Below are 21,909 nucleotides of genomic sequence, written 5' to 3' on the forward strand. Positions count from 1 at the left end.
AGGGAGCTGGGGTTGTTTAGCCTGGAGAAGAGGAGGCTCAGGGGAGACCTCATTGCTCTCTACAGGTACCTTAAAGGAGGCTGTAGAGAGGTGGGGATTGGTCTATTCTCCCACATGCCTGGTGACAGGACGAGGGGGAATGGGCTCAAGTTGTGCCAGGGGAGGTTTAGGTTGGATATTAGGAAGAACTTCTTTACTGAAAGGGTTGTTAGGCATTGGAATGGGCTGCCCAGGGAAGTGGTTGAGTCACCATCCCTGGAGGTCTTTAAAAGACATTTGGATGTAGAGCTTAGTGATATGGTTTAGTGGAGGTTTTGTTAGTGTTAGGACAGAGGTTGGACTAGATGATCTTGGAGGTCTCTTCCAACCTAGACGATTCTGTGATTCTGTGAATATTAAAATACTACACATGAAAACAGTGCCAGCTTACTATTAGGAAACAAAATTCTTAGGGCTGTGGACTTTTTTTTTCCTCCTTTAAGCATCATAATTCTAACACACTCATTAACAAATGCTTAATGCAAATACTTAAAATCAGCACGTGGTAGGGCTATAAAGTATATATTTCCTAAGTGAATACCTAATACTGTTTTTCAGCTGAGCATGTTGACTGAATGGCATTGAAACTTGTAGACTAATTTACAGTTCTAATATTTGACAGAGCTTCATGTATTATTGCTGTTTTATAATATGTATACATAACAACATGTTTTTGCATAAAAGCAGTCTGCTTCTCAGTTGGTCAAAATTTAAAATCCTTCATGCAGCTGAGAAGGATTTCAGACGAAAGATGGAATACTAGAGAAGATATGCACAGATCCATGGGGAAAAAAAGTGTTTTATCTCATTTATATAAATGAAAACCACACTCCAAAATGCTAGTATGTAGAAATACACTAATACAGCACTGGTGTTTTAAAATAAGTTCTCTTCAGAATGAAAATTACAAGATGTAACAATGACAAGTGCCATCCTTGAAGACCATAAAAGTTGAAAGAACTTATACTACTACTTATTTTATTGCAATATATTCCTTTTATTTATTACTGTCTCAGAGGAAGAATGTTACAATGTAGTGTTTGAAGTAGCATTTACTTGGCAGCAGAGGACAAAGGATGCATACAAACACAGGCAGAAAAACAACTTTATACATAACCTCATATTCAGAACAAAAATAAAAGCCACCAAATTCACTAATGAGACTTTTTTTTTTATTTGGTGGGTTATTTTTAAGGATTCTTTGCTTAGAGAATGGCATAAGCTTGATAAAAGCAAAGTACTTTGCAGAGAACAGACTATAAAGCTATTTCCAATACTACTCATGAAGATAGGTCTGAGGTAGAAAGGTGGTCATGGCTTTCCTCTTCTGTAAAATGTATTTGTTTTTCTTCTCAGAATAACTATGCTACTTTTTTTAATAGATGAAGCATTTATAGTAGCCAGCATCTTCTCTTCCCTCCCTGACAGTTTTGCTCCACTCACTCCAAAATAACACTTAACATTTATATAGAGCTTTTCAGACACCTTTTCAGACACTAAGCTCTACAACACCTTTGAGAGGTAAGTACTATCAATCCTCATTTTACAGATGGGAAAACAGAGGCAGAGTGGTTAAATAATTTGCCAAAGGGTTCAGAAAGAACTGGCACTGGAGCCAACTCTAGAATGTGGTCACACTGTGCCCAAATCAATTCCTTGAGCAGCAGCAGCAGTCCAGGAGTAAGTACTGTGGGTGTAGGACAATCTAGTTGGCACCACTTCACAAAAACACTAGAAATTCCTGACTTTCTGTTTTAAAGTCCTCTAGCATCTTTTGGTACAAAATGTATAACTCTTCCAATACCATTTTGAGACTCTTTTTCTTCAGTAATAATCAAGAACAACATAGTATCATTTTTCTCCACTATACATGAAATATATTGCATGCAGTTTTACGAATTAAAGGTATGGCCTGAAATTAAATCAAGTGTCCATGCAGCATTGTAAACTCCATGAAGGCATTAAAATCTCTTATGATTATTTTAAAATTAAAGATCAGCTGATCAGTGACATAACTTTCCCATAATTATCCCTACTCGAAGTACATAAATAAATGATTTCAAAGATAAAGATGAGTTGCAAGATTACAATGCCATATGATAACATCTAAGAGCACTGCAGTTTTGAAGAAAACGTTCCATCACTAATAGTATTGGAAAAGGCTTTCTAATTGTCTCTTCGTTTACAAGAGGCAGATAAAAGACTGGTGTATTTTAGATCATCAGAAGGGGATCTCACGGAAATGAGCTTTAGTTCACAGACTGTAAATTCCAAAACTTGAAACAAGTTTGGCACAGCAGGGAACAGCAAAGCTTTGTCTCCAAAGTTGGGCAAGATTACACTAACTTAGACCTTACTAAAAACAACTTAAACTATCATCTAAGTCCTCTTTTTAGCTATCTCCTGATTCAAAGTAAAGTAAGGCTTAATAAAATAATCCTCCAAATGGAGTGTGTTGGCTGGAAATAACTGAAAGAATGTTAAAAATACCATTTTGGTGCATGATAATTGTATGACTTGAAATTAGATTTTACCTTGTTTAATGGAGTTAAAATACTGTAGCTTGTACTCAATGGCAAGTTTAGTTAAACAGTAACAATAATTCAAATCATGGGAACTTCATATGCCAATCCTGAAAATAAATCAAGAATAATTTTGGAGTCTGTGTGGTCAGATAGTTAGCATATAAATAATCCATACAGAATATTAAATGAGTGAGAACATAACTGAGGATATTTTACAATGTAAAAGCAAAGAGCTGAAAGGAATGTATAAATGTAACATTTTGCTCCAAACTCCTTAGCAGTTCTCTTTACGATTATCAAAAAGAACATATATAAAGCCCCTGCCCCTTTTCCCGCGGCTGTATATTTATACAAATCAGTGACAAATACTCCACTGCTCATTAATTTACAGTTGCATAGAAAGGGAAGAAGAAGAAAAAAACAATACTATAAAAACAACATCCTCATCTTTGGGTATTCAGTGTTTTACTATTTCAAGTAGAACACGCAGTCAAATTGAACAGCATGTCCCAAGGTCCCATGCAGCCTTCTGATGAAGTGGAACTCGCGATTGGCATTTTGTAGAAAAGGGCTGTACTGCACATCAAGAAGCACTGGTTGACGTCCAAATGAGCACTTCACATTGCCTGTAATGATGAGAAATAACCATGTCAGTACTGTTTAGCATGCACAATCCTCTAAAGAGAGATCTAAATACTCTGGACTCAGTTCAGTTAAGGACTTGGGCGTAATTTTACAAAAAAATATATACTTTAAAAATTTAGATGTATTGTCACAAGACTCAGCAAATCACTGAGGCATGTAGTTAAGAGAATCCTCATTTTACTGTGTTGCAGCATTTAAAATTCTTGCTGAATAAAGCCCAAAGGATGTTATGACTACAGAGTAGTAAATATAACTTACATGCTTTCCTTACTGTGTACCCATAGAAAAAAAAAAGTGTAGGCTAACTACTGCTCTATCCAAACTATCCAAATCCTCAGTGGTAAAAATGCAGAGTATGCACAACCAGGATTTGGACTCATCCCTTTAAAATGTGATGCTTATTTCCAGGCTCCTGTTTCAGGATTCTGTTCTCTGCAAAACAGGGAAATATCCCTTCTTAAATGGCTCTGGAATGGTGTATATCAAGCGCATATATCATCATATATATCATATCATATATATCAAGCATATCCCAAGATCACTTGGGAATCGTTCTGCATCTAAAAAATCAAATGCTTTTTTATGAAGATTAATATTAATCACTGAGAATGCTGAAAGCTATCACTATGCCTGCTTACAGGAAGGATTTCTGAAAAATGTTAGTTTAATTCACTAGTGTACTTTATTAAGACACTGAAACCCAAAGTCTGAGTCACTGACTGCAGGGCACGATTCATCCCATTCCCTTCAGAAATTCCTGTCTGGGAGGGCAATCTTACTAATACAAGATATTACAATCCATGGAAGTATTTGTTGAGCAATATTTCTGAATTTTTAGATACTCTCTTTGGGGAGGTCTGACCTTGCAACATGTGGATTAATAGACAAGGTGAAGCAATTTAGTGGAGTAAATGGACTCTGCCTATCACTTCATTCTTCTGAAATCTAGCACATAGCAAGTTGTGCTAGTCTTTAAGACTTATTTAGCAATTAAATTTTTCAAGAACTCTGCAGTGACACAAGATTATGTTGTTCCTTATTTGTTATAAATTTGCTCTAATATCAACCAAATCCTATAGTAAGTGTTTTTTCCTATTTCTCTTTCTTATAAAATAAGTTTAACTGATGATTCATACCAGGTAGAGTTTCAAGAACTCGGTAGTATCTAAATACCAGATTGATTTCCACATTTTTTGTGAACTGTGAAATTAGCCAGATATCTTCTCTGGGTTTGTAAAGTGGTTGCCCTATAAGAGAAGACAGCTTCATCTAATGCCTAAGATGCTTTGCAGGTCTTGATCCATAGACCCTCATGGAACTGGAGCTATGGGTACCAAGGCACAAGCACATACGGATGTTGCTGCAAGAACCAGCTTTGATCTTGCAGAACTGATGCTGGCTTGAAACTAATTGTCCCCAATCATTTTCAGCTGATTCCATGTGGTCAGCATCCCAGAACTGCACAATGTCTGAACTTCAATTCCAATGACCATGCAAATACGTAAACATGTCTCATACCTGCGGCTTGCCAGTGAAACTTGCTGCAAATAGAAAAACAAAAACAAAAGAAAGTTAGAAATTTACACAATTCTGCATCTTGGCAGTATAAAAACAAAGGCAGTAAAAAGAAAATATTTACTATAGAAGAACAGAAAGATTTTACCTTAAAAAAAAAAAACAACAAAAAACCCCACAAACAACAACATTTAACTACAAGTGTGTTGTAATGGTCTAGGCATAACTTTCTTCACAAGTTTTCTTGTAATAAATTTCAAGTGTTATGAATACAGACTATATTTTTCCCTTTTCAATACTTGTGACCATACAGACCTAGAAGTGCTTTATTATACTACTGTCTGTTCAAAAATATGAATCATATTAGATCAGCTTGGTATGCCATTAAATATTACTGATATTATCTGTATTGCAATAATACCCGTGAAATCTCAGACCTTTCATTCAAAAAGGAAGTAGACAGTGAATGGTCAGAGACCTAAAACAGGAACTGCTTTGAGGATAAAAGGCTGTAACGTAAGAAGAAAAAAACGAGAGAATACAAAAATTGGAACCTTTACCTCAAGTGTTAACAGCACATATTTGTTCTCTCCCCATTTCTTTTACTGCATCAAGTTTGCAAGTTGCCTGCTTATTTATTTTAGTGTGATGAAGCAGATGGTACAGGTTAAAAAATGAGACACCTTCTCTACTCTTGCTTGGCTATCTTGAAGTTACATTGGGGAAGTTTTGCAAATCCATCTTTCTGAAAAGCCCTAAATACTGTGACTGTCACTTCGACTATGCAGAACTCTCCCAAGATGTTTTGCATGGAACGATAACAGTAACAAATAGTGACTGTTCCTTAGGGTCCCATGGGATTCTGACCCAAGAATGCTCTAGGGTTAGTAGTTTCATGCTACTTTTTCCCACCCCATTTCTTCGAATGCACTTTACAGAAGTGTCCTGTACAGTCTGTAGCAAGACAACTCCCTCCTCCCAATTTATCGTTCAAAAAAAAAATATCAATTAACAGCATGGGGAAATCTACACAGAATTATGCACAGTATGTGAACTTGTCTTTCTCTGCCCTTTTTGAGCATCCTTTGGAAGTAGTCCACAAACTCCCAGGGCTCAACAGACCACAGGTTTCACAGGTTTAAACCACCCAAAAATGAACGTTCCCATGACTGATGTAACTGGATTCTTTTTTTCCCTGTCGTTCAATCAACGAGAATTCAAAACCCCATTTCTAAACTCTGGGGAACGTCTATCACCCATTACGCTGGAAAGCTTTTGACCTACCCTCTTGCAATTTGTCACTCTTTAAGGCGACTTTAGGATTCATGCCATCAGGCATGTCCAGAGCCAAACAGCTGAGCTATAGGCCCCATACTGACAATGCTCTCCATTCCTCCCAATATCTCCCACAATGAACAGCTGCAAATCTTGGTCCCTGTTGTTTCTTCCATATTAAGAAACAAGAAGTCAAGATGTATGTACTGTTAATGCCCCTACCTTGCAGAGATTTTGAAAAGACTATATCCACTATGCTGTGAGGCTTTAAATATTACAGTAGACACTTACAACATTGCAAAGCTACTGTTGGAGCCAAAGCACTCAGTTATCCAGAGCATCCCGAGAAGATGCTAAGTACTTTGTTATTGTTGTGAAGTCATAGAGAACAAAGTGATGAACAGTGTGCAGAGTGACTCAGGAGCATTGGAGATGGCTGGCAGGCAGTATTTTTAGTATATTTTTTTTTATCACTACTTTAAAAAGATTGACCTGGAACTCTATCAGTCATGAAAAGCCTTCTGTTGTGACCTTTAATTTATATGATGGAATTTCATTCAGAAAGCCACAGCAACATTGGCTGGTCTCTGCAGGTCATCTAGGGCAACCTCTCACTCAAAGCAGAACTGCTGCCAACAATAGCTTTGACAACCTCTAAGGCTGGAGACTCCATAGCCTCTGCTTGACCTGCTCCCAGTGGCGCACTATGCTCCTTTTAATTCAGGAGACAGAAATTAAACAAAAATGCTGGCAGTGCACAAGAAAATATCCCTTCTACTTTCAGAAAAAGTAAATATTTTAAACTACTTTCAATTTACGCTATTAGCAGAAAGAACCCTTACTTTTTTCAGAGATGTTATTTTTCTTTTCCCCTGACAACTGGGGGGAGGCAAAGTATTTCTACAAATTTGTTGTAAATTCACTTGGGCCAAATGGCCAGTAGCTGCTATACTGCTTATACATGCCAGACAGAAATTTGCAAAAACAAGAATTGATAATTTGTTTGCATTTTCTGTTTATTCGTATACATAAAACACACCCCTGAGTTGTCCTAAGTAGCTCCAATAGCTGTTGGCTTCGAGATGCTCCTTACTTTATAATGCAATGAGCTATGAACTACTGAACTCAATGAAAACATCAAGGGATAGCTGAAACAAAACATCTTTTGCTAAATACTAATTTACTTTCTTAAAACGTGGAAAGTGCATCTTCTCTGATGCAGTCCTTCACACATGAACAACGTATATACAAGAGATAAAAGAAGCATTTTAATAGGGTTCATTGAGTTTTCAAAACAGGATAGAATAGAATAGAGCTCCAATGCTTCCAGAAGGACTGGGCAGAAACACCTACCCCTTACTTGTGCCTTTTAAAACTGACCATTTTAAAACTGACCATCACTATTACACTTCATTTTAAAGAGCTGTTGAAAGTTTAAATCTATATCACAGATTTAAAGTTTAAATCAGATTAACACAGATTTAAGTTTGAATCTATATCACAGATTTCACTACTCATTTGCTAAGGCAGAAGATGTGAAGGTGAAAATATATACGTTATGTATGTATGTAAAAAAAATACACTAAATAACAAAGTTGTCACTTCACCCCATCCCTGCCAAACCCACCAATCTATATGAAATACTGGTGGAACCAGAAAGATAGCTACTCATTTTTGTAAGGGCAGTGACACCCTGCAAGGAACAGGATCAACAGGAATGTATATCAGCTGATAAAAGCCATGCATGTGAAGCCACTTGGTTTTACTTTAATATACACCTAATAAAATATTAACTTTCAATGTATTTAAGTAGGGAAAGATGTTATGTGCTGTGGTTAACGGTTATTTCCTCTGGCCAATTAGTTTAGTAACTACTTCAATAATTAGTTCGGGGACTCAGAATTGGGCTATGGTCCCTACCGTAGCCTGCAGCATTTCTTTCAATTTATATTAGAGAAGCAGCTTTCAAATTTTCTGAATTTACATTCACTTCAGTTCTACATAGGGTTTACATCAGCAGCAAATGGGACTCTAGCTGTCTTTTCTCTCCCTTGTGCCGACACAGATGAACATTCTATATGGAGCAACAGACTTTTCTTACAGTGAATAATTGTCATTTAAAACACAAGCTTATTTTCTCCCCTCACAAACAGCGTATGTTGAACAACCTTAAAGAACAGAATTATGTAGCTTGTATATCTTGACAAGAAATCTTATCAGAGAGAAGATTTTTCTTAGTCGGTACCATGGGAATGACTTTTTTCTTCTTTAGTCCACCTCGAATTCAATACTATTCTCAGAGACATAATTTGTTACACTTACAGCAGCAAGCTGGAAATGTGCTGTTGATTTGCTCCATAACATCTGTTAGATCTGTGTTGGTATCATGAGGTGGAACTAACAAGTCATCTGCAGATATGACAACAAAAAGAGCAATGAAATTAGCAACAACAACAAAAGAAAACGTCGACAACATTCTGAGAAACATTCTCATCCAACCATCCATTTAAATATTGCTTTACATTTCAAGGGAAACCACTAGCTGAAGCCTTTGTAACTTAACGTGCAGGAACTGTCATTGATAATTGCCAGCCTTGGGAGAGGAGGTGAAAGTTGAATTACTGATCTGCAGCATAAAGGATTTCTCTGTTGTTAAAGCTCAACAACTGCACCCAAGATTTAACTAGAAGGAAGTGCCAACAAGGACCAATATATGACAATTTATAGGTAAGTAAAAGGTCATCAAGATGGAGGAATTGTACTCAGTAGCTGCTCAATTAGTATTCTTTTTTTTTTTTAAAGATGATTTGTCATGTAACTTCCAGACTGAATATATAATTCTTTTTGTAAATAAATAAGTAAATATCTTTCAGGCAGTGTTTATTCAATCAGAAGCAGAAGTTCCATTAGTGTTAAAATCCTCCTTGCCACAATATTTTTTAAAAGCTGATTAAAATTAGCAAGTGGAATGGTTAGGAAATACAACCGGCTCTGTTATTAGACAGCCTCACTCATAAATCTACCATTGCATTACATCAAACTGAGAGAAGTTTTGCGTTTTTTTCAGATAAATTATAGCAAAAACACATGCCCATGCTGAATGAAAACTTTTCAGTATGCAAGAGAATTTTTGTCTTTCCACAGATTTTTTTAAAAATCTGTAACACAAAGGCTGGAAAAGAAACATAGGGATGAAATTACACTTAGATAATTTGAGAAAAATTGGTTGTTTTTTCTCTGAATTTTGAACATTCAATGGTCCATAATTATTTCTGCTAATTCCCAGTGGAATTAATGAGTTTTGCTATTGGAGAATTTAAAATAATCTTTCAGAGAGAAATCCTCTCATGTGCAGTGGCTGTACTACTAAATACTAAATAATTCCTAAAGATATGAAGCCTTTGAGGGGTGGGGTCATCAAAGTACCAGGAAGAGCAGAGGATACACATGAAGCAGCCACTAGGAAATTTTGATTATATGTTTTTGGATATTTGTTCCTGCATCTGTCAGATTACTTGGCTGCATGCATGTACTGTAGGACAAACAGCTGTTGGTCGTTTCACTCCAATGCAATCTCATTCTCCATTCAGAGAGGACGGATTAGCCCAGTAAATTCAATAGCTCAAAATGGATGGGACCAAGAAATCTAGTGACAGAAATCTATAATTCAGCGTCACATGGATCCTTGAGATACCGCAGCTGTTTGCAGGTGTGGGGAAGCAGCAGCTCCAGCTGTTCCCAGTAGCATCACAAAGATCAGTTCCTTTTTATTTTTATTGGTAAACCATTTCAGAAAGATGCAAACAAAACTATTCAGTAATCACCTTCAGACTCATACAGCATGTTATCTGATCAAACACTCACCTGTCTGATGAAACTGCGAGCTTGTCTCTTGCACAAGCGGGTAGCCGAGGGCCAAATGCTGGGGTGAAGCACAGGGGGAGGTGCCGTTAACCCGGGAGTCTGACTCAGGCTACAGGAAAGACAACAAGATGTAATTTACGTAAATTATATCTACAGAATTGAAGCGTGGGCTTGTATATGGTCATCTTGATTCCCCCCTCCTTCCCTCTTTTCTTTTTGGTACTCTTTCTTGTTTTCTCTCTAAACAATAGAAAGTTGGCTTAGGTCTATACAACTATTAGGGACAACTTGAAGATGAAAATTTAGACTTAAGCATAATTCTTATGAGACGGCAGTTAACAGTCATCTTGTTAAAAACACTGTTCAGCTGCAAGCGTGTACCACAAAAACACAGTTTAGGTTCAAACAGTCTGATGAGGCTTTCTGTTCAGCTACACCAAAAGACTATAAAATGGTATTACTGGGGTTGGCTTTGCTTGTATGTACATATACGTATGTTCACACACAGCAGATACATGCACACACAGAGCAGTCAGATAAGCTGCCCTAGGAAGCTTTGCTAAGGTGACTGATTATGCTTAAAAACATCTGTTCAAACCAGAAACAATTTTACTAAACTCCTTCACAATCATACCAAGCAAAGACACAAGATTCAGGAGAACTGTTAAATCTAAAAAGTAGGAGCTATCATCCATCACTCCTGCTGATGTTGCTTCGCAACAGTGCGGAGGATACCAGATAGGGGGAAAAAAAAAAAAAAAAGTTTTACTATATAATTTCCAGAAAACTATGTACTTTGAAAACTGTGTTGTAGGCAAGCCTGTCTGATTCCTAAATTCACCTGAACAACTTCAAACGCTGGAGGTCTGTATTTCATTTAGCTGCAGTCATGTATGTGCTTGAGATTATGTATATGTGTGCGGACACAAAAGAAAAGATTGTAAGACTTCTTCACTTTAACAACTCAGAAATATTGGAAGGGATCTTGCACAGGCATTTCCCTTCTTTTTTGTAAGAAATCCTTTGAAGAAGAGAGGAGTTACACAATATTTAAGCTCCAAAACTAATTGTTCTGGAAAGCCAGAAGCATGTGAAAAGGCATTTACATCTGAGGCAATTACATAATCTGAGCTGAAATTGTTGTCACTATCATTTATCTTTTTGACTGCAAATCATCAAAATGCTTCTGAACAGTTTAAAGAGCATATTATTTAACTAAATCTGTCAAGAGCAGATACAGAAGTAATACCAAAATAACATTATTTTTAAGACTTTCTTTCTGAGACTGAAAAAGTGTCTAAAACAGCCACGAGACTCAATGCAGAGGGAATATACAGAACAACTGATTTGTGCACATCTTTGTTCCTTTGCAGCTCACAGCCTTAAGTGCAACATTCGATTTTTTATAACTTCAAGTTTTTTTTTTAAAAAAAAAAAACTTCAACAAAAAACTGCGAATTGTTGAACAATGAAAGATACTTCTTCTTGCAAACAGTGATGAGGAATAGAAGGAAATGTTCCCTTGAGCATTCAGCAGACCTGTTTTTCTCCTCCAAATCTCATCTCTCTTTCAGTATGACAATACCAACTTTCAGATTTGAGTAAAAGAATAAATCAAGAAAGATTGCTCTGCATTTAGAAGACAAAGAAAAATGGAAATGCTTTCAAGCTAGCCAAGGATTTTACCGTCAAGACACCTGTATGAACAGTGAATGCCTATTGAGTAGTTTGTTATTCACTATCAGGCTTCAACCAGTCACAGGGTCTAAGTAGAATGAGTTTAGCAATTTAAAATGCACCAAGCCTGGGGTAACTAATCCCAGATAATTCGGTATAGCCAGCAAACTCCGTATAAGAAGAGTTTAGAGAGAAAGAGCTGAAGCAAACTCTCCAAGGGTTGAGTTACTTCAATATAGAACAACAAGGTTAGCTTCAGTGGCTAACTTTGTGGCAGCAAAGTAGCTGCTTGCCCACGCCACAACTAGATGGATGGAGAGAATTCGAATAATCCAAAATGCAGGCTTGCAAATGGGCCGGATTTCTGCCCTTCTAGAAGCAAATCATGAACAAATGATGCAGAGATGACTGAGGGAGGAAGGGGCACTGCAAAGTCAAGATTAATTAGGATAGAAAGGAGATGCCTACAAACTTAAATGACGAATTAGTAGTGAAGGTTATTTAGTGCCACTTAGGACTGTTGCAAATGACAAAAACCAAAAACAAAACACAGAGCATAAGGACTCTAATAGTGGATTAACTGAGAGCAAATAAAACATCCTGGAATACTTTACGTTGATGTATATTATATTGCTGCAGCAGTCAGAATAAAACGTTGCAGCTGGATTTTTTTTAATATATATTTTTATTTTTTTTAAACACATCCTTTTCTAATCAGAGGCCAATGTATAAAGACTTCATTTTCATCTAAATATACTGATGTTACAATACTCCAATGACTGCAACAAGAAGAAAAGGCAAACAAAACCAAAATCCTTTTCTTCCAAAGTCAGGAAAGACCATACAGTTCAGCAGATGAGTAATAGCATTTGGAGCAGCAAGGAAAGGGCTCTTGCAGTAGAAAAATACCTTAATAATCAGGTACTGAACAAGGTTTAATGCAAAATAATTGTGAGGCTATAGCTATATTTATACGATTTAGCAGTTTTACCAGGAGAGAACTCAAATTTTACTGGAAAAGAAACTGAGGTACAGAAAAGTCATAGGCTCTTGTCTAAGGATACATAATAAGCACCAAGAACTTGTAGAATCAAAACTCAATACAATCATGTGCTACTTGACCCCAAGTTGAAAAACACCCACAAAATCTGATCACTTCTATCATCAGCCCCTTCTAGGCATCATGAAGTTCAGGCATTCTTATTCAAAACAACCTGGCAGACAATCTTTAAGGCAGAAACATTGGGAAAGTTTCCAACTGCAGTTTCTGAGAGATGACAAATTTCTTTTTATGCAAAACCAAATAAAGATACAAAGGGACAAATAAGTTCTACTCCAAAAAACTCTGAAACTGAGGGATTTCTCTGTATTACGAAGGTTTTTAAAGCATTTCAAGGGAGATACTTATTTTAACCAATTTTGATCAACAATGCTTTACTTCTCTATAGCTCCTGCTGGTGTCTTTCCCAAGAAAGAGCTCAAACTGTAGGTTAAGGGATAGATAAACTGTAGCAGTTATTCCCTTGACTTCTGTTGCTTTTAGTATTATAAAAATAAAAAGGCAAGCTTCCCCCCCTCCCAACCTCTGAATTCACAGAAAACCTCAAGCAGGCAAATTCTCTTTCCAAATTCATTGCTGGTGTTTCTTCTTGTTCAAGGCTTATTCTTCCAGCCACAAAACCAAAACATACAACCACCACCACCACCACCAACAACAAAAAAACACACCATAAAAAGCTCACCCCTTTCTCTTTTATTAAAACTCCTCTGCTTTTAGCAGGAGAGGGAGCTGCAGCCCCTATTTACATTTTCTTCAGTTTGATCATATATCCATTGACAGATGATGTTAGCTTCCATTAACTTCAATATCAAGTCCAATACGAAACCTCACTTCATTTGTTCAGACAAGCAAAGAAAAATCCACGTAGATTTTAAATGCCCTTCATAATGGGCCTTACTTCTATTTTGCACGAACAGTATCTAAAAGGGCTGTATAAAGGAAAGTAAAAATGGATTCTTTTTTTTTTCTATATGATTAACATAAAATTGTGGTAACAATGCTGTCACATGCCAGTTCTGTTTCACCTTCTTCTTTGGCAGTATAATCAATCAGGCGGACAAAATGACAACACTGTGTGACAGCTCCCAATCCTTTGGGCTTGCTAAAATAAAAATAGTATGTTAATCTCAGAATTGTGACCAGAAGTAGGCAAATGTGCAGTGAGGATGCATGCACATTTCTTTTAAAGGTGCTCTCTAAGGAACACCTTGTAATGCTCAAACAGTTACTGTAGGAAAGTTTCTAAGTTTCATTAACTTTGTACCCAAATATTGGTATGCAGATAGAATCACGCCGTATTTCTTAGAGAAAAAAGTCCCAGTATTTTAGATTCAGTGGCATGTTATTAACGTAAACAAGAGTCAGGAGGCTGAGTGGAGAGAAGAAATAGACTTGCTGTTTGACAGAGAGAGAAACTGAGATAGCATGAAATGCCAGTCATGGCAAAGAAATTGCTGTAAGATAGATAGTGGTGTCCTCTAATACCAGTAATTATTATTAGAGGAATTACAGTTATATATTTTGACATTTGGACTTATGACAATCTTCAATGCAATGACTTCCATAGACTGTGAACGGCCTACATGCCACTGCAAAATGCTGCAGAATGGTCATTTTTCCAGAAAGTTAAAGGGGGCAGTAACATGATACAGTGCTGCTTCAAAACTGTATTAATGTCAATATAAAGAAGTTCCAAAGAACACACTCTGAAAATTTGAAATTATTTATAATTTCTGAATCCTCTTCAGGAGTAGCTTCAGCATCCTTGGAGACAGTTTGCAAAAATATCTGCTTAGTGGCAGGTCAAAAAAGCACTAAATAATAAAGTAAGGATGTGTTTAGAAAGCCATATTGAAAAGTCACAGATATATTATAAAAGCAATAATGCCGACCTTCTGAAATACTTGACTTAATACCAGCCACTCTGTTAGGAGAGGAGAGAAGAGAAATAGGAACAGCTTTGGGAAGGGCACATGGAGCAATGAGAAGCCCACCATGACTCCCAAAGAGGAGGGAGATTTCAGACAGGAAGCAAAAGAGCAACAGAATATAGCACATAAGGTTTAAACAATCAAAAATATTGCAAAAGGTCATTTTAGTTCTACCTTACCCTATCAGAAATCAAAAGCTGCAGAATGCCCAGAAAAATCCAAAAGGCAGAATGCTAAGAAGAAAATGCTGCTGTTCTCACCCCCACAACACAAATGCATATCCTAGAGATCTTGTTAAGAATGTTACAACGGTACTGAAAAGTATACAAAATTGTATTATTAATAAGATTAGCCACAACTACATTAGAAAAGAAAAGTTTTAAAGGGTGAGCATTTTCATGCTGTAAGCACTAAACTGAAACTGTCTGTGGGTTTGGCAGAACTTCTGGGTTTCTATTCCACAGCTGTTTCTTTGAAGATTTTAAACCATTCTTTGAAACACCTAGTCTTGGTTATAGTTGCCAAGATATTTACTTCATGAATTATTGTTATCAACAGTTGCACCAATCACTGTCCTTGTTAAATATTTAAGCTACTCAAATACTGATTGAAAATGCCAGAATGACACCACCAACAACAAAAATATTCAGCTAAAGGGGTACATAAGCCACTGGAGCAAATGCATCTTAATGCTATTCTGCCAAAACTAGTGGGGAGAAGGAGTACTATCTACATCAGGAATTTAGGCCATTCTAATACCTGTTTTATGCAGCCTGTCTCTTATCTTAGTTAAATCCTCTAATACATACATCCAGTCACCTGATTCATGGAAGGAAGGAATCATTTGCCTGACTGGACTCTGACCCAATGACAATAATTAGTTATGAGAAAAAGATTCATACAAATTTATCTTCATCATTCAAGCTTCCACACACAATGTAGTACAAACTAACCTCTCAAACAGCACCTTGTAGAAGTTGCTGTTGTGTTTTTGTTTGTTTGTTTTTTGTAATCTGGTTTCCAAGTTCAATAAACATTTCTCTCTCCCAACAAAGGAAACCTACAATCTCTAGCTACGGGCTTTTGCTAAAAGGCTCTTGCCTGCAACATTTATCTCTAAGTGGACAAGTTTGATGTAGCTTATTGTTCTAAATATGCTACTCAAGAATGGGACTTTTTAATGGAATTAATTGCTCCTTTGCGTATTAGACATATCTTTGGCATGTTAAGACAGTTTCAGTGACTAACCATGGCAATAAACAAATAATTTAAGGACACACTGGAAAGCTGAAGTCAAATACAGGGTGTGATTGGTAGCACTACTTGGAGTAGGGTATGTGTTTTCTTCCCTCTGCTTTTTAATTTGGAAAAAACTGTTGCACTTGTTTCATAAGTTACCAATATCACTCCAGCACTTGTATCATTTTGTGCTCATTTGACTTTCACAATAGTTTACAACAGAGAGTAGGAAAAACACCTCTTCACCCTAGAAATGACTGAGTGCAACAAAGCAAACTAATGTGATGAAATATCTGCGGTAAAATTCTACCACCTTTGCTCCTCCAAGAAATTCATCACGCAGAAGAAACATGTCAGGAAAGATATGAATATACATTTACCTGCTCAAGTAGCTGCCGTAGTCGGTGAAGCTGAGACTCCAATTGTTTATTGTGATCTTCCAATATTTGCATCCTTGCTTCCAGGCGACCTTTATGTTGCCTCAGGAGTTTAGCTTCAGCAATGAGCTCAGCATCTTCAGAAGCATGCTGAGGTGACACAACAGAGTCAGGAGGTGATGCAAGAGGGTTTATTCCTCTCCGAAGATGTTGCTCCTTTAATTGCTCATATTCTATCTGCAGACTCCTGGTAAATTGAAGAGGAGAATGTTGAAACAATCAACAATTAAAAAACTTCTTCAATCAGTTGTTACCATTACCTCCAACTAGAGAACACAAGCAGCTCATACAAAGACAATGTCTTGACTTGCAGTTTATGAAAAAAACCTACACAACAAAGTAGAGGTGAACCTATGGTATTTTATCACAGATTCACACTTTTCTAGCTAACAGAGTCAGGCTATGCATGACATACGCCTTGACTGATTTTTTTGTTTTGTTAAAATCATGACTCCTAGCTGTCTCTCTTCTCATCTGCTCCAACAACCGTACATAGTAAATGCATAGCTCAAACAATAAGATGACAATTCAGACACCAGATAGCACGCTTTTAACACCTTTGCTCTTCCTCGAGGTCAGCAATGATGCGCTCCAGCTCTCCCCGCTCTTCCTTTTCCACTGACTTGAGAATCTGAGCAGGACTCTGTGGCTGACTCACAGGTGACTCTCCTCCCAGTGTCTGACAATACTGCTGGATAAGGGCATGCTCGTCCTCTCTAGAGCAACAAAACAATGCAGATAAAGACAGAGCAGTAACACATTTATTATGTGAGCAAACAACTTTGTCAAGCTGAGGGGTTTTGTTTGTTTGTTTATGAGAAAGGACTAAGAGAGTAGGAATTAAGCCTGCCAGAATTTACGGTATAAGTATTATATGTGTATCTCAGCAAATTGTATTCAAATTCTTCTGAGTTGTTTCTAAAAATGCTGCAAAACACACATAAACATACAATGCACAGGAGAAAGAAGATTGATCGGTAGTAGTGAAAAAGACCAGAATGTATATATGGAGAACAAATGCTGCTGGTGGTTCAGAAAGAAGGACTGAAAGCAAGAAACTGAGAATATAAACTGCAAATAACTGACTTGAAATGCCTTAAAAATAAATAAAACCAAAGAAGCTATCTGTTGTTAGATATCCCTCTCCTTACAGATTCTGGAATAAAATAATTTATAACACCATCTCCCTCCTGACTCGCATAGAAATTACCTTCTGGTGAGAAGATACAGAAGTCCTGAAACTTTTATGCTATAACGTCCAAATACGTTTGCCTTTTTATAGGTGTGCCTTCCTTCCCCAGTTGCTGGCTTTTCTCCATAGTACTGTGAGATTGATAGATAGTGAAAGATACAACGTCCTAACAATAGTTTGCATGCCTGCTTTGAAGGATAAATCATCAGCAGAAAAACATGCTATTCATGCTTTTAGGAGAGACTATTGCTGAATCATAGCAATACGATTGCTGAAGAAAACCCTCCTTTAAATTCATTTCTCTACTTGACTACAAAGCAGAAGCTGCATACTTTATTATACGTGAAGTATCGTGCCTACAAACTTCATCCTAAAGATCTTCTACAGGTATGGCATGATCAATAATAGAGAGAAAAACAAGAGTGGTATATACGCATACGTGTTCAGATACTACTTAGAAAAGAGAGCTTTCCATATTTGAAAATATTTTTTCTTGTGCTGAGCTTTTTCATACTATTGTTGAAAAGAAGTAGCTATGAATTCTGCCATTCAACTGACTGTGGTCTGACATAAATATCCTCAAGTACTACTTTTGAAAGCACATATGACGAATTGGAAGTTTGATCTATACAAAGTATTTATTTTTTATATTAAAAATGGAGCTTTTCAAGAGTTTTCTGTTGCTTGTGGGTTTTTTGTTTGTTTGTTTGTTTTTGTTTTACTTCCTGTCAGTCAATTTAACATCATGAAATATCTAAAAGTACAGGTGAATAAATAGTAAAAACAGTTATTTAGAAATGTATTTCCGGGATGAAACAGAAGTTTTGTCTGTGGTGAAAAATAACCTATAAATAAACGCATGTACAAGTAAAACACATCAGGTGCTTTATGGAAGACGCAAATGTATTGTGTTTTTTCCTCAAAAATAAAATCAAGCTCTTGGGTAAAGGCACTCATCCGTTCTCGAAACCTGTGGGTGCACAGCTGAACTAGAGCAAATGCATATGGCAGGAACAAACAAGAGTTGCAAACATACTGTTTGTATAATTGAAGACTTTACTTTCTGCTACTGAACTAAGATTTTTTTTTTTATATCTCACTACATCAATACCCATACAAAATCTTCACCACTACTAGGAGCAAGCCAAAATATCCACCGATCTATTAAACACTGACTCCTGCAGTTCTGTTATGCAGAAAAGCGATTTGGTTCTTTGCAGTAGTACTTAAACTTCTTACTGAAGGCTAATCCAATGGTAGAATGACACTGAACGATTCCTTCTCAAGAAAAACTATTCACTATCTAGCCAAAGCTATCATATTGCCTTCTGAATTGTCACCGAGCCTAGACTTTCAATCAAATAAATGTGCAACAAGTAACATTAGAAATAAATAAATAAGAATATTATTAAAAACCCGTATCTCCTGTGACAGTTCTATCCACTTTTAAAGCGCGTGACATTCTATTCCACACAGGTTCATTTATGATATAAAGGTTAAAAATAGTCAGGTATGAGAAGTTCCTTCCACAAAGCCCTGGTTGCATAACACTTTCCCTCATCTTGTCATTGCTGATTAACTACTAGCTGGCAGAAAGTTTACATGGAAAAGTGAAAAAGAAACCTCATTAGTGAGTTCCTCTGTTTTTAACAGAGAAATACATACGTATAATATATATGTATTTGTATATATTATATATCCTTATATATAAGGATCCATATATATAATAGGAAATAATATATTCACTTATTTCTTACATTTCTTGGCTGTAGTCTAGTCATGAAAAGAAATCACAATATTAATCTTCCCATGCAAATAAATAAATGTAATGATTTATTTCATTCAATACAGCTATACAATTAAAACATAATCGGGATTGTAAGTTCCTCAAAAACATATGGAACAGGTGATTGCGTTAACTGAAACAGAAACAGAACACTGCCTCATTTTTTTCCCCCCTTACCTACAGAAAAAAAGCCTCTAACTGCTTTCTTTCTACACCTTTTGAGTGATCTCTGGGAAATTGATAACCACTTGCTTTCTTATTTTGCATTACTCCAATTGAAGATAAAACAAAGACTAGTGTAGTTAATGGAGTTTAGACCAGGTCCTGATGTGGTAATGAAAATGCTGTGGCACTTCTCCATTCTTCTACCATCTTAGCAAAAACAAAACAAGCAAGAAACCCTACTCCTGATAACCAAGTTTTTGCTGAAGTGCTGTAACCCCTGTTAGGGCTTCAAACTGTGGTACACAGCCAGGCCTCTGCAGCCCAGCAAAACGTGCAGAGCGGCCGCACGCTGCAACTGGTAGAGCTGCACTAAGCAGGGAGCTGGCACCAACAACATCACACCTTCAGCAAGCAATGTGCTAAAGCACAGGACAGAGAGGAAACATGCATTTAATGTGCAGGTTTCAAAACACTGCTTAAATATTTTTTGTGTAACTACACATACAGGCTTCTTTTGTGCAAGGTTGTTGATACTGTCATGAAAGGTTCATCTGATAAAGCACTTTAGTCTGCTTCTTTTAATTAGGCACCAGAAAGCTGCTGTCTGCTTTATTAAGATGATGAATTAGTTTATAAGCAACTATGTAGGTCATCTGAAATAGATTTGATTTTTTTAATAGTGCTCTGCAAAGTTGGATTTATTATATTTGAATTTATTAAAATTGAAAATCTGTCAAGATTTTACATTAGGTGTAACCTAACTTTTTAATGAAAGTTATAAACCACTTAAAGAAAGAGTTTACACAGGAAATGCTTAGATATTTTTTCACTGTATTGTGTCCAGTAAAGGAGACCAAAACAAACAAATACTCTTTGGCCTGTCTTGCAAAACTACTGATTCAAAAAAAAGTTCAAACCCCTTGAATCTGCAAAACAACAAACCTCATGACTATAAGAAAGACAGATTCATTGGTAGCACAGGAGTCCCAACATTGGGCTTCACAATGACGTGAAGTGGTAAGGGAGTGATGTGTTCTGTAGCATGGAAATACTTGAATTTTGAGAAATCCAGGACTTTATTCTATGTTAGAATTGGCTGGACACAGCAATCGGCAACCAAAATGAAAGCGCCACATCAAAATAAATTCCTCATCCTCTCTTGGTGGTTATTCTCCTGAAGACCCTCTGTGCTTTGAGAAAAGGCTAGAACTACACACCAGTCCTTCAAGAGCAGAGACTGCAGGTCCTTTTCAGCATTTTGGCATTCAAGAAAGCAGTGAAAATGACAAACCAGAAGGTCAGACTTGAAAGAAGTACACCTCAAAGGCAAAGAACACCCCAACTAGGAGAGCCAGGGTAAATGTCATTTGAAATATTCTATTCTTTGTGGATATATGTTTTCAACAGGTCTGTTCCAAAGGATGCATGATATGTGGGAGAAGCAAGAGATGAAAAAATGTTGCAATTTACTTCTCTTCATCAAGACTGAGTTGTGGAAAGAAAAATTCAGATTTCTTGACAGTCACTTTTCACCAGTGTATTATTTTATCCAATTAAAAGAATTGCTAAATTGGATTTTATATAGTAAGAGTACATTTGTGATCTTCCTTCCTCCATCACTTTCATTTTTCCTGTGCTATTTTTCTCATACCTATGACCATATACTTGTCCAAATAAAGCATATCTTGACCTACTGATGCTGTAACATATATTAGAATAAGGATCAGGCACTTCTCTAAAATCCTCTCTTTGTCTTTAATCTGGAACTAACTTCCACTGCAACAAGTTGCCTTTTAAGCACTTACACCACGTCAAAGTATTCAGGTGCGGTATACTGTGACTTCAGTTTGGCTCGCAACACACTGAGTGGCAGTGCCAGCTGAAAGCACCACTGCTGTTGATTGCTTGCTCTTACCCCTGCACCCAAGCGCATAGCTCCTGAACAAGTGGGATGTCAGATATATTCCAACACTGCCTTCAGCTGACTGTAAAGTGGGATCAGCAAAAGCACTGCGGACATGAAGATGACTGGTAGTAAAGGCATTAATTAGAAAATAGCTATTAAACATTTGCATTTATACAGAAATTATTTATATTACATCCAACTCAATCCAATTAACTTCAGTATGGGCTAGATAATATAGCTCATACATTACAGGAATGAGAGCTACATTCTACTATTTTTCTAACATTTTTTGTCTTTTCATTCTCCTGCGCCATGATTTGTCAAATTGTGAGGCATGGCTTTCCATTAGGAATACTATTTATCATTCTTTGCTGCAAAGTCTTCATTTTCCTTGTGTCCATCTTCACTTATGAAAAGGCCAGTCTGCTTTATGAATATAGATGTTTTTGCATGACTTAAAGGCAAAGAAAACTCATCACAACAGTCTAGCCTAAATATTTAGAACTCCATAATGTATAATGAAGACTACATGAAAAAAATATTTTTCTTCAGTGTATTTATATCAGAAAATTCATGCATGACAGCATTAGTTTTTGTTGTTGTTGTTGTTTTTTATTGTTAAGAGAACAGACATACTACAACAGAGAGTCTTT

The 21,909-nt window shown here is 36.7% G+C and overlaps 1 protein-coding gene across 6 annotated transcripts in view; it reads right to left on the minus strand.

Moving 5' to 3' along the window:
* Positions 1 to 1,010: 1,010 nt before the first annotated feature.
* Positions 1,011 to 21,909, minus strand: part of UTRN (utrophin) — a 370,686-nt gene continuing 349,787 nt past the window's right edge. For all 6 annotated transcript variants that reach the window (XM_050709839.1, XM_035538805.2, XM_050709840.1 and 3 more), the window contains 6 exons: positions 16,765 to 16,923; positions 16,151 to 16,394; positions 9,864 to 9,972; positions 8,322 to 8,408; positions 4,728 to 4,750; positions 1,011 to 3,190 (listed from right to left, as the gene is read on the minus strand). In XM_050709839.1, coding sequence (XP_050565796.1) covers positions 3,182 to 3,190; positions 4,728 to 4,750; positions 8,322 to 8,408; positions 9,864 to 9,972; positions 16,151 to 16,394; positions 16,765 to 16,923 — 631 coding nt within the window. In that variant the 3' untranslated portion in view covers positions 1,011 to 3,181. The remainder of the gene's footprint in view (positions 3,191 to 4,727; positions 4,751 to 8,321; positions 8,409 to 9,863; positions 9,973 to 16,150; positions 16,395 to 16,764; positions 16,924 to 21,909) is intronic.

This window comes from Cygnus atratus, chromosome 3 (assembly GCF_013377495.2).
Source record: "Cygnus atratus isolate AKBS03 ecotype Queensland, Australia chromosome 3, CAtr_DNAZoo_HiC_assembly, whole genome shotgun sequence".
Classification (NCBI taxonomy): domain Eukaryota; kingdom Metazoa; phylum Chordata; class Aves; order Anseriformes; family Anatidae; genus Cygnus; species Cygnus atratus.